This window comes from Echiichthys vipera, assembly GCF_963691815.1.
Source record: "Echiichthys vipera genome assembly, chromosome: 4".
Classification (NCBI taxonomy): Eukaryota; Metazoa; Chordata; class Actinopteri; order Perciformes; family Trachinidae; genus Echiichthys; species Echiichthys vipera.
Window position 1 is genome coordinate 24,381,751 of NC_139829.1, and position 12,303 is coordinate 24,394,053.

Consider the following 12,303-nt stretch of genomic DNA (forward strand, 5'->3'; position numbering starts at 1 on the left):
TATAAGCTTGGTGTATCTTTGTGGGGAGTGATGAGCTTAGAGCCTTGAAACCAAATGTCATTGATGTGATTTACTGCATTTACATTATAATCCATTCCACTGAATTTGGTTGACTGACTGATTTAACTGGCATCTCGTTACTTTGGATCAAAAAATGGTGATCAAGGTTGCAACTGTCTTGAGTGAAGATTTTGGAAATGTCTGTAGTTGAGAGTAGAGTGTAGATGAATGAGCCTTACTGTAAGATGATTGCTTCAAATAATTTCTTTCTAGCTTTGTCTTGAGTTGTATAACATGTTTGAGAGTTAAAATGGAAATCAATGCAGTTCTTTGAAAGCTGGTGCAGAGTGTTTGGGATGATGGCAAGCCAAGGTTTCTATGTTTCATGTTGCCCTGTGATAGACTGGGGTCCTGTCCAGGGTGTACCCCGCCTCACGCCCTATGTCAGCTGGGATCGCCTCCAGCCCCCCGCGACCCCGACAGGGACAAGCGGTTGAAGATGAATGAATGAATGTTGCTTTGGGAATTAAAAATTCTAATAGCCCTGTATATTTACATGGTGTCAATTGTGACATACATTTATTGTATTTTGTGGTTTGGTGGATGGGATAGTGGTGAAGGGAATCAGCAATCCAGAAAAACACCTTTGGCCCTCACAAATAATTGGGAGGTTTTAGCAGTTTGGTACGTTCGTCTGTGTTTTGTGGTTTTTGAGGAGAACTGAGAATATGTTCTCAAATGTTCTCAAACATCTTTTGCCATATGCTGTGATACACCTCTAAGCTTATCCAACCAGTAGGGGAAGGGGAAACTTTACTGTTTTCCTTATTTTCCACCCATTAAACAACACATTATGTGGTTTGCTGATATATAGAACAAGAGGCACTTATCTGAATGTTTGAGATCAGGTGAAGGAGAAGAATGAAGAGGCCTAAAGGACTGTTTAAACTGCTAGATGTTGGTGCACATCTGATGATGGATCCAAATGAGTGAAACAACAGCAAAGCAACATATTTCATACCATATGCCAGATATGATAAATATTTTATTTCTGATCAGCAAAAGACACACAGTTGATGCATTTGTATCTTTCATGACTTTTCAGTACAGAGGAAAAAACCCAGACATATACACAGTATGGGTATATATGTATATGGGTATATTTTAAAGTGCAAGTGATTCACAAGGGTCAATCATGCGTTACATAGCATCTGTATCAGGAACTTCAGTAACCTCCTTAAATCCTAGATAACTTTTTGAATCTGATAGTAAAATAACTGTCACTTATATATATGAATACAAAATAAACTTTACGAGTCACTGAAGCTTTTTGATTTAGGACAACATTTATCTATTTCAAGTCTTGAGAGGAAAGAGTACCATGAAATGCCAGAAGTGATGGAGTCTTTAGTCTCTAGTTGACAGGAGAAACAGTTTTACACCATGGGTCAATTTAATAATGCTCCAGTACTAGCGTAAGCACCCTATACCTACTAAATCTAAACAGAAAGTAACTGAAAGCCATATATACTTTTCTCACTTTTGTTTTTCCTAACAGCCTGCATGGGTGACCTAACGCGGGCATGTCCTTGCTGAAACAGACATTCAGTATACAGGTACATTCTCTGAAATTACCATTACATTTGACTTGGTGAAGAAACAGTCAATTCGCCCTTGCCAAAGATATTTGACACAAGGAATGTTTATACAAAATAAATATGAAAAGATGGATAGGCAATCAAATTTGTTAAATGTACATGTGGACTCCTGCTGGGCTCACTGTGGGCGTTAACGAACCAGAGGAACTTTTCATAGTTCTAAGAACCCCCTTTTTTATTGTTTCCACACCACAAGAACTAGGAACAATCGTAGTTTTTAGAACACTTTTTTTTGCTCCTAGTTCAGAGTAGATACTCTCCCAGCACAAGAGGAACTTTGAGTGACATTATTGGTTCAGTGATTGGTCAAGACATAGTTGTATTTCGTTGACTGGATCCACACATGAGCCAATGCAATTCCGACAACCGCCATTTTTGATTGATAGCTAACTAGCCAGCTGCTGAGTGAATTTAAAGGCACTGTACTTGATAATCATAGCAGTAATATAGCAGCAAACAAATATCTGCTTTGTAAAGATACAGTGGAGTAATGCTGTCCTGACTAGAGAATGAAGTCACTCTCCCACTGTGTGTGTTGCTGTGTTGTATTGATAGCCTGTCGAGGCTTGTCCCTACTGCGGATGGGAACCACGTGGAGACAACTTTTTCTTCAGTATTTTGAGTACAGCACCTTTAACAACTCAACACTTTGTGTACAGAGCGCAGCAAAGCATAACTTTGTTCAGCTCATTTCCTGTCACCAGTGTTGCATGAAAGCATGATGGAGTTAGCAAGTTAGCTAACTAACCAGCCGTCCATTAGTTAGCTAACCAACCTGCTAAATCTGCTGTGCTCTGATGCTACAATGGTTACAGAAATGAGCAGAACAGCGGTGGCTGTTGGCAGGACTGTGTCCAATAGTTCATCCACTGCTAGGAGACCACTTCGCTGGGACAAGAGCAGATAAGTTAGCTAGCTAACTAGCCAGCTCTGTAGACGGACAAGCTGCCATCCTCGCAGAGAAGTAGACTGGCAATGGCAGCAAGTGAAGCGGAGGGACTGGCTTGCTTAAACTACGTCACTTCAGATTTCCTATTGGCAGTGTGAATGTAAACTGAAAAAAAGCCCTTGAAGGGAGCCTATTTAGTTCTCGGGGGAGATCCCCAGTGGACAGTTCCTCTCAGGGAGTCCTTAGAACTGTTTGGTCCGAAAACGCCTTGTGTATTGACAGACCAGAGAAGCCACAATAGAGGGGTATCTAGACAGCATCATACAGGGAAGTAACAGTTTAGCAGCTGCTTTTGAGTTTTGGATTCACCCATGGACAACAAAGATACAGACATATGTATCAATAGTACATGAAGAAGCCCTGACCCTTCAGGATGCAAAATATTCAAACTAGTATCCATTCACTGGGTAAATAAAACATGTCTCAGTTGCACATGTGCTGAATGTTTCAATGCCCTTTATAGTGGTTAAGATGCAAAGTGCACATTGAACATAAAATAGTAAGCTAGGATATACTACAGTGTGACTATAGCTCTTAACTTCCCAAGTGTTTTCTTCAAAACTGCTGTCTTATCACACCAAATGACACAAAAGAAACGTCCATATTCACAGAACAAAAAGAAACACCAGTTTACAAAAAACACAGAAACAGAAAGCAATATAGAGGAGTGATGCTTCACACTGTGAGTGCAGTATGAGAGCATACACGCTGCTGCTTTATTCACACAGCATCAACTGGCACTGAATGAAGTAAAGGTCAATTTCTGTGTTGCTGTGAATCCTTTGTATGTGAGATTATTGCATAGTTTGGAATTCTTAACATAGCTATTAGATTGACACAGACTTCTCTTCTTCTGCTCTGTGCTGCACTCGAGGACAATATATAAATTCACTTTTTTCCAAACAGGACTGGGTTCAATTCCTTTCACGACATCAAAACTATATTTTATCATTTTAAAAAACAAAAAATAAAACTATTTTCAAGGTGAGTGATTTGCTAGGTTTGAATTTTAAAGGAAAGCGATTGTGTTTTATGAATCAAACTGCTTAATAGTGAACTGAACCCAGCCTGGGTTTCAAGTTCATCTGTATATTGCATTTTCAATGTGCACAAACATTTGCAATTTGCTGTCAAACAGAAACTATCTCAGGTCACTCCTAAGTCACTGATTATCTCATTGATGGCACCAAACCACCATCTACCAGGTATAGATAAAACAAACACCAGCACAAAGTGACTGTGGCTCTGTACTCATCTACTGATTCTGAATGATTGTCTCGATCTCCATGACTCACGCAGTCTTGTCTGCACAAATGTTCAGATATTATATGAAAGAGAATTGCTTACTGGATTAAGTCTACTTTTCATTAATGTACAGTTACAACCTGGTCCTGGTAATATACACAAACTAACATGAGCGTCTTACCTGCTGAGACAGCCTTACACCTTAGTGCCATTTAAAATGAACTCAAACAATGTACTACCACAAGAGTGTGTGAACTAAGTTAGTAACAGCAGCCTGTAAATATCTTTACACACATCGGTAACTTTCACACTGACCGTCTGCAGCTAAATCTCAGTGAGCAAAACATGCTTGAGATGAAAGTAAACCAAGTGTATTAAACTTCTTATACAGACCTTATCTAGTGGGTTGTATACACTTTTAGTGTATATATTAATGTTCCCTTCATTTTTCTTTATCATATAATATACATATATACTCTTTTACTGTAAGAGTTATGTGGTAAGTGGGAGATTTCTGTATGTGCTGTTCGTTCTGTGCTCATATCACTGGTTTGACATGAGTGGGGCTCAGGTGGAAAAGGATGATGCATGAGTCCGAAAAGAAGCTACGAAAATAGCGGACACAGCAACGAAAAAAAACACATCTAACAAAGCTTTCTCGAAAACGAGAGTGAATCTGGGGTTCGCCTTCTCACGCTGACAAGCAATGTACTGTAACCCCTGTTGAGCTACTTTGAATGTTGTTTTTACGAACCGCATGCGACAAATGCTATTTATTCTACCTTTTACAACCAAGGACATTTTTTCTTGAGTATTACCCTTAATTGTTGCTTATTTAGTTAATATGTAATGTTGATGAAAAAAAAGGGTTTTGATATAAAAGATTTGAAACCAAGTTTTCAGGGGCTTTAAAAAAACTTTGCGGCCAAAGGCTAAAGCAGATACACAGTATGTACTCCCATGGTGCATGTCTTCTTTCCTGCATCCTTCACGACTATATAATATCACAACCGACACATTGACAAAATAACATAAAAAAATAAAAATAAATAGCGGGAAAGAAATTCAAGCGATGACGATAATCGCTGACACTACGATTAGAATGTATCTATTAAGCAATTCAGACGATGCGAAGGAATGCACCACAAACTAGCGCAGAACCATCAAAAATCCTAGGAGGGTACTTCATGCTGGTGTTTGTTTTATACCTGGTCAGTCTTCAATAATGTGCACAAACCCCCTAGCACTTAATAAGCACATCTATCAGCTGCAATGACAACCTTTTTTTCAACCAGAAAGTTTCAAAATGATCATTTTGTTGTGGTCCCTTGTAAACCCATAAAGTAGATCACCTGACTTGAATGACTAACCTTGTTCCCCTATGGCCAGCACAGAGTCATGACATGAGTCCCATTCAGTCACCAGAGAGTGAGCTCACTTTCTTTTTTGGCATAGAGCTCATGTTCAAATAGGAGCCATGACTGAATTATTTTTTGTTTTTGTTTTTTTTACATCTGTGAACTAATTAAAACTACAATAATGCAGTAAAATAATAATAAAAACATTAAATAATATAGTAGGAAAATAAATATCATTCCAACAAGGCTTTTTTTAAATAGTCACTCTCAATCTTAACACTGGAAGCCAGTGTGTATGTCACGTTATTCACCTCAGAGAATGATGATCATCAGTCCAAGAAGATGGCTGCTCTCAGTCTCATTGGTGAACGTGCTAATCAGCTACTGCACATACACTACTGCCTCACGCTCAGTTAAGAACATGGATACAGATTCCACCAAACATGGTCCCACATTTACCTTAGAGCTCAACAGTCAAATGCATTACAAGTGTCTGGATACAAGATATGCAAAATGGACATTTTCTGATGGCCGCGGACTGGACAATCCTTATGTGCCAGGCTGATGATTTGAAACACATGGCCATGGCTACATCTGCCATCAGAAAAAAAAAAAAAATTAGAAGTGCTATAGCTATACACTATTTTGGTATTTCATGAATAGCATTCAGGGCAGTTTGAAGTTTTTTGGTCATCTTAAAATAATCTCTAAAAGGTTATCATGAAACCTCTACAGACCTCACTCTGAATGAGCACTCTCTTTTAGAGGGCTTGCTATGGCTGTCTCAGATAACTTAGTATACAGTACATTTAACGGTTATGTTAGTCCGAAAATAGATATGAAACTCATTTCCACATCTCATGCTGACAATTTGACTGGTTTCATCGCTGAAATATTAGACACATCTACCAATAATTTCCCATTCCTATCAATAAACTAATAATAATCCAACTACCGATTTTTATTCATGAACAAATGTCAGGATTATGAAATTGTGTTTTTGTCTTTTAAAATACGGACTTGTGCTCTAGAGGTGTGGACCACTATGGCTATTTTTTCTTTTCTTTTTTTTTTTTGCTTGGCATCAAAAGACTTCATCTCTGTTGGAGGAGGTGAAGAGGAGCGAACAGGACCATGTCGCACAGATGCAACAGCCACATGTTCAACACTAACTGTGAGCGGACTTGATGGAAGGGGGGTTCTCTCAAGCCTAAAGTGTAGGATATACGAAATAACAACAATCAAACTCTGATATCAACTCTATGGGCGTTCCGGCATTCCCTAGAGGTGCATTTTTCTGTAACTTCCAGTCTAGTGGAGGAATGGATTTGATCACCTCTAGGGAATAGAGGAGCTTTCATGATGTTTTGAGGAGTGAGTGGAGTTTCTGAATCTGAGTGGAAGTTAGGAGCTGTCACCGGCAGAGCGCTTTTTGCCAAAATGACTGGCAGAGTCTCTGTTTCGCAGGTTAGGCTGGATCTTGTACATATGGGGACCCATGGACCAGCGCCAGCTCCCACGGCCCTCCACTCCAGTTGGGATGGCGGCAGCTGCAGCCACAGCAGTGGATGGGCAGGGCTTGTTTTGCAGCAGCTGAATAAGCATGGTCATCTCTGGGCCCAGCCGCGACACCATGCTGGTCCTAACGCGGTCCACTGTGTCCTCATCACAGTCCATCAGGCTCTGTAGCAGCTTACCATAAAACCTAGGACAACAAAACAAAGCAGTTCACACTTACAGGCTTTTATGTTCAAAAAACACATTATTTTTCTCATACTGTCTGTCTGAATATACCTGTATTCACCTCGGTCTTAAATACTCTGTTTTATCACCTGACTCTTTAAGCACCCCTCCAAAAAAGCCCAATCTGCTCTGATTGGTCAGCTTTTCTGGGTCTCTATGCATCTCTGCACCGTCGTTGCAGCTGGGGAATAACTGTAACGACACTGTAGTGGCACCTTCTACTTATAATAGTCGGGTTTCCACTAGCCCTATGGAGTGGCCACCCGGAAAGTCTGAGGCCACGCCCTCTCAAATGGCCATTCAGTCGTTGTGTTTCCATTACAAAAAAAGGCCTGAGAGGGATCTCAGAGACTCCAGACTCTAAATGGGTTTCGATAGCTGGCGATCAGCTCATCAGTGTTACAGCGTGTGCCGTGAACAATAAAGAAGAGATGCCACGATGGAAGGAGCAGAGCCACCCAACATGGCCCGGACCTCTTCGTCGGTCCACCTATGGATAACTCTGCTCTTTGATTTTTGCTGCTCCATATTCTTGATAAAAGTGTGCTTGCTACTGCTTCGCCGGGTTTTAAAAACGGCGCGGGTTGTTGTGGCATGAGTACTTCCTCATATCCTGCTTTGCATGTCACATCCCGCTTAGCGTTATCCAATCAGCAATTGGGTATATCTCATGGGACAAAAGAGGCCCTGCTCTCCGACAGGGCCATTTTCTACCCGGCCAAACGGCCTTCTGAGCGACTATTGTGCAATTTTGGCGAGATAGACCCGCCTCATTCCGGGTAGTCAACCGTAGTGGAAATGCACCTAATGAGTATAATCGGGACATCCCAACCATACAGAAGTCCTGATGGCAGGTTTAAAGACACAGTTTCTGAATACGGGCTGTGTGCATTGTGCGTTTTGACACATTCACAGTATTTATAAAGTATCTCTGTATCTGTTGTATAATGAAAAAAATACAATATGAGGAACTTTTGGAGCTCAAAACCAAAAACTGTACAACATGGTAACGACAATATATTCCTGTTGTACCTGCCAACAACTCCAGTCTTCATAGGTATTTCTATGTATTTGCACACATGCTCTGTTGTCTGACTCCATCCATATGGGAGTGACTGTCCCTTTTCCAGTCACTACTAAGCCTTGTGCTTCACCCTCCTAGCCCTTTTGTATCCACTCCCAAACTGCAATCCTACATGTATTAGAACAACAATAGGAACAAAAAACATGCAAACTTGATATTCCTGTTTTATTTTCTTTCATTGTATGAAAAAATGTATGAAGCTGATGGTAACCAGAGCATGAAAATCAATACAAATGTAGCCATCTGCTATGCTGCATAAATCAGGTTCAAATGTGCAGCTATATTTACTGTCTGATTACTGGAGATATACACCCTTGTTTTTAAGTCTACTCTGTGGTCAAAGAGCTTTTTGAACATCATGGGCTTCGAACGCTGACATGCCAATTTACAAGCCCATACAGTGTGTACCATCAGACCATAACCTTGTTCAACTTGTTTTCAAAATAGTTGTAATGTCAATACAGTAGAAGAAGAGCTCACCTATTGGGGAAGTGACTTGGTAGCTGTGCAACTTCGCCAATAGCATCTGGATTCGATCGGGCAACAGTGCAGATATCCAGCTTGCTGTAACACTCCTCTTGGACTTCAGATATCATTCTTTGGAAGGTGGAGCAGCGGCGGATGGTGGGGAATGCCTTCGAGGTGATGCCATTGGCAATGCACTTAAGGCTCTCCTTCACAAATGCTTTACCCTGTAAAAACACAGCAGTGCTTCACACATTCTTGCCCTGACAGTTACACCCATATAATCCTACACAAGCTCATATGCATGGGAAAAATAGAGAGAATGGCATTTCTGTATGTCGTCTTTGTGAAATGAATTAAAGTATATACCTGAGTGTCAAATTTAGCAGCACTGTATAGGAAGGACTTGCAGATGTCATGCATGCCATCTGTATCACAAGTTGAGTTTTCCAGGCAGGCGAAGGCTCCGCAGCCAACTTGGAGGGCACTGTTGAGACAGCGTGCCACATCTGCTGTGGGCACAGAGAATGAACCATCAGCAGGGGAGCCAACAGTGGGTTCACTGGGGATCACTGCACACTCTCTGAGCTCATTACACAAGGGTTGCCAGGGTCTCAGCTCAAAAATGCAGTGAACAAAAGAGAATGTTCATACTTGGTGATTCACAAAAGACATACAGTCACTCGGGGCAAATGGTGACTTGACTGGAGATTGGACACCTTACAACTCGAAGAGTCTCAGACACTATTTGGCACTACTTCACTTTCCTCTTGGCAGGGACCTATATTCCAGTGTTTGGTTCTTTTCAGCAGAGCTTGGATGAACAGCACCAGAAATACCAAAGAGTTTACTGAAAATTGTTGGCATGCCTGTAGACACACAAACATACACTTGTACCACTGGCACACACACACGCACACACACGCGCACGCACACACACACACACACACACACACACACACACACACACACACACACACACACACACACACACACACACACACACACACACACAAACACACACGCAAATGCATGCTGCCACCAGACTCTTAATTTAAAGACTCTTCCTCCAAAACACTTCATGATTAACCCACAAGTGACCCTGATCCCTAAACCTAACAGCGTCCCTGCAACTTCATTCATGTTCAGACAATTTTTCAAAAAAACAGATCTTGGTAATTAGGAACACAGCTCTATAAGTCCATGCAACCGACTTGAAAATTTTACACCATGAAAGGGCTATAAAACATAATCTGTAAATCAGTGTATCCAGATTGACTTTCCTTATTCTCCTTTCAAGAATCCACTGAGATGGCAGGCAGCCTGACTCAAATCCTTTGTAATAACCATTTAGAAATGTCACCACGGAGCCTAAGCCTACTTGGCAGACTCCGAATCTGGGGCCCCATGTTGACCTGCTCACTCAGATAAAGATATTGCTCTCAAAATACAGAGAGTGAGCTGCAAATCTTATGATGATGAAGCAAATCCCGCAGAAGGGAATAAGCATCCCTGTCTCCCAATGCGTTTTATCACTGGGCTGTACCTTTGTGTTAGGAAAAGTCAACATTTGAATGAAGCCATGGAGATGTATGCTTTGCAGTGTCATTGCTTGATGGTTATTACAAGGGATTATGACTCAGGTATGTGTTTCATTTGATGGATAAGAAGTGAACTAATAGGGTTGCAATTTATTAGTCCAAAAGGCACAGCCATAGTGACAAACAGTGTAAAATATGCAATAGCATATTATTCTGACTTGAAGGCTATACACGGGAAGGCTACGTGAGAAGCTTTATGCTTTATGCCCTAAAGACCCCCTCAAGTCCACTATAATGCTCAATAGTGGAACCTATGCAGCAGCCAAAGCCGTGAGAATGAGACTATCAGCATGACACAGCCTGCACTCTCAGGTGTCGGCGCCAGGCTCCGTGCTCATCTGTTGCCGGCAGGACACCGGCAAAAAAAAACAAAAAAACCCACAGCGTTCATCCCGTAGCCTTCTCCATGAATCAACGCGCTCGTTTAGACAGAAAAGGCTGCATAGGCCAAACAATTATGTATATATGAAAAAAAGCGAGCAAAAAATAAGCCTGTGCATTGTGCAAATGATGTGTAAAACAGCAAGCAGTACACTCTGAGATATGCAGATGGAGGCAGCATGTTACTTACAAGGGCTATTGGCAGAAAAGCGTGTTCTCCTGGGCGAATAAGACTCGTTTTGATCCAGTTCATATGCAGATGCGTTCAGCACCATCAGGAGAAAAAGTCCGGTCCTCAAAGGCATCGTCCTCTCAACACAGATAATACAACTAAACGTAAAGAGATGCCTCCTGCTTTGTGTGTAATTCATAAGAATCTCCAAAAGCTTCTGCAGCGCCGAAAACACTAATCAATGTCGGCTATTACAAGTAAGCTGCCAGCAATGGCTTTACACTGGACTCCTCACTATCCTTTTGACTTGCCTGACAGATAGCAGCGATGTCAAGTCTGCATGGGTTTATATGGGAGCGCTGAACATTACGAGTGCTGCGTTTGGACCAATCAGGACGCAGTGTTCAAGACCGTGGTCCTGGTATTTCCACAACTAATTGATAAAATCATTTAACAGTGGCCAACACTGTAGATGCAACAGCTGAACATGGAGAATGTGGCCATTATGTACTATAATGAACCTAAGAGACAAAATGTGAACATGTTTTTTCTTACTGTTACCCTATATTGGCTCCAGACCCCCCCCCCCCTTCCCCAGACCTCCTTAGGGACAAGAGGTTGAAGATGGATAGATGGATGGATAGTTACCCTAAAAATGCGTATTTGTTTGTCACAGAGTTGTTTGTTACAGAGTATTAGTAGTATTGCATCCCTCTGCCACTGCTTCCTTACATTACTGAAGATTTAACCAGTCACTACTGTGATCACTAATTATGGGTTGAATCCTCAGTTAGCCTCAAATGTATGGAATAAACTGCTTCAGTAAGGAGTTGTCAAAAATTAATTTACATAGAATGGGAGTTTTATTTTGTGACCACCCACATTGTATCATGTTGCAATCTGTTGTATAAATAATAGGCAAGGGACTGTAACAAAATTATATATTGAAGTTGGAGTTTATGTTTTCCCTCATTCCAGATTTAATGCAAAGCCCATCTCCACAGTAACAGACCAATATGGCGCACACTTTGCCAGATTTCAACACCTTTGTACAATTATCAACTCATATTCAAATAAACCTTCTCTTGGCCTTTTCCTGAACCGTGCTTGTAGATGACACCATTCAACTGAAAGGGATCTACTGAACATGGAGAAAGACTACCTGTGTTGTTGACATTAAGTGCGGCTAATGATCGCCGTTGACCTAATTCTCCATTCTCCTTTTCCAAAGACTGTGAAATGTTGGCTTGGAGTCCACTAAGTTGCAGCTGCACGTGCCGACATACAGAGGATGATGTGTGGGACTCTAAGCTATCATTAATCATGGAGGCCTCACGCCTCTTCACCCAGTGCAACGCTCAACTATTAAAGACACATTCAGACGCTAGGCAGCTAAATGGTCCTAATGATGAGAATGTGATGTAAAAGAAACAAAAGAACACATTTGATTCGCTTCCAAAATGACTCGAGTCATGTTTGTCTTCTTGCCACATACTATACCATAAGATGTCAAATCACTTCTCTTTTCCTGTGGTGATCCAAAGAGCCTCTTCTTGTGTCTCTCTTCTAGGTTATCTTTGGCAATCATTGAGCCATAACCCTATTTTCTCAGAGAGAGTTGTCAGTTATTATTATAATAAGCTTTAT

General features: G+C 41.2%; 1 protein-coding gene across 1 annotated transcript; it reads right to left on the bottom strand.

Moving 5' to 3' along the window:
- Nucleotides 1-6,614: 6,614 nt before the first annotated feature.
- stc1 (stanniocalcin 1) lies at nt 6,615-10,855 on the bottom strand (the record flags this gene model as incomplete). The annotated part of the gene is made up of 4 exons (XM_083912535.1): nt 6,615-6,915; nt 8,518-8,729; nt 8,872-9,014; nt 10,675-10,855. The coding sequence occupies 4 exons, from the start codon at nt 10,853-10,855 to the stop codon at nt 6,615-6,617; spliced, it is 837 nt and encodes a 278-aa protein (XP_083768661.1).
- Nucleotides 10,856-12,303: the final 1,448 nt, after the last annotated feature.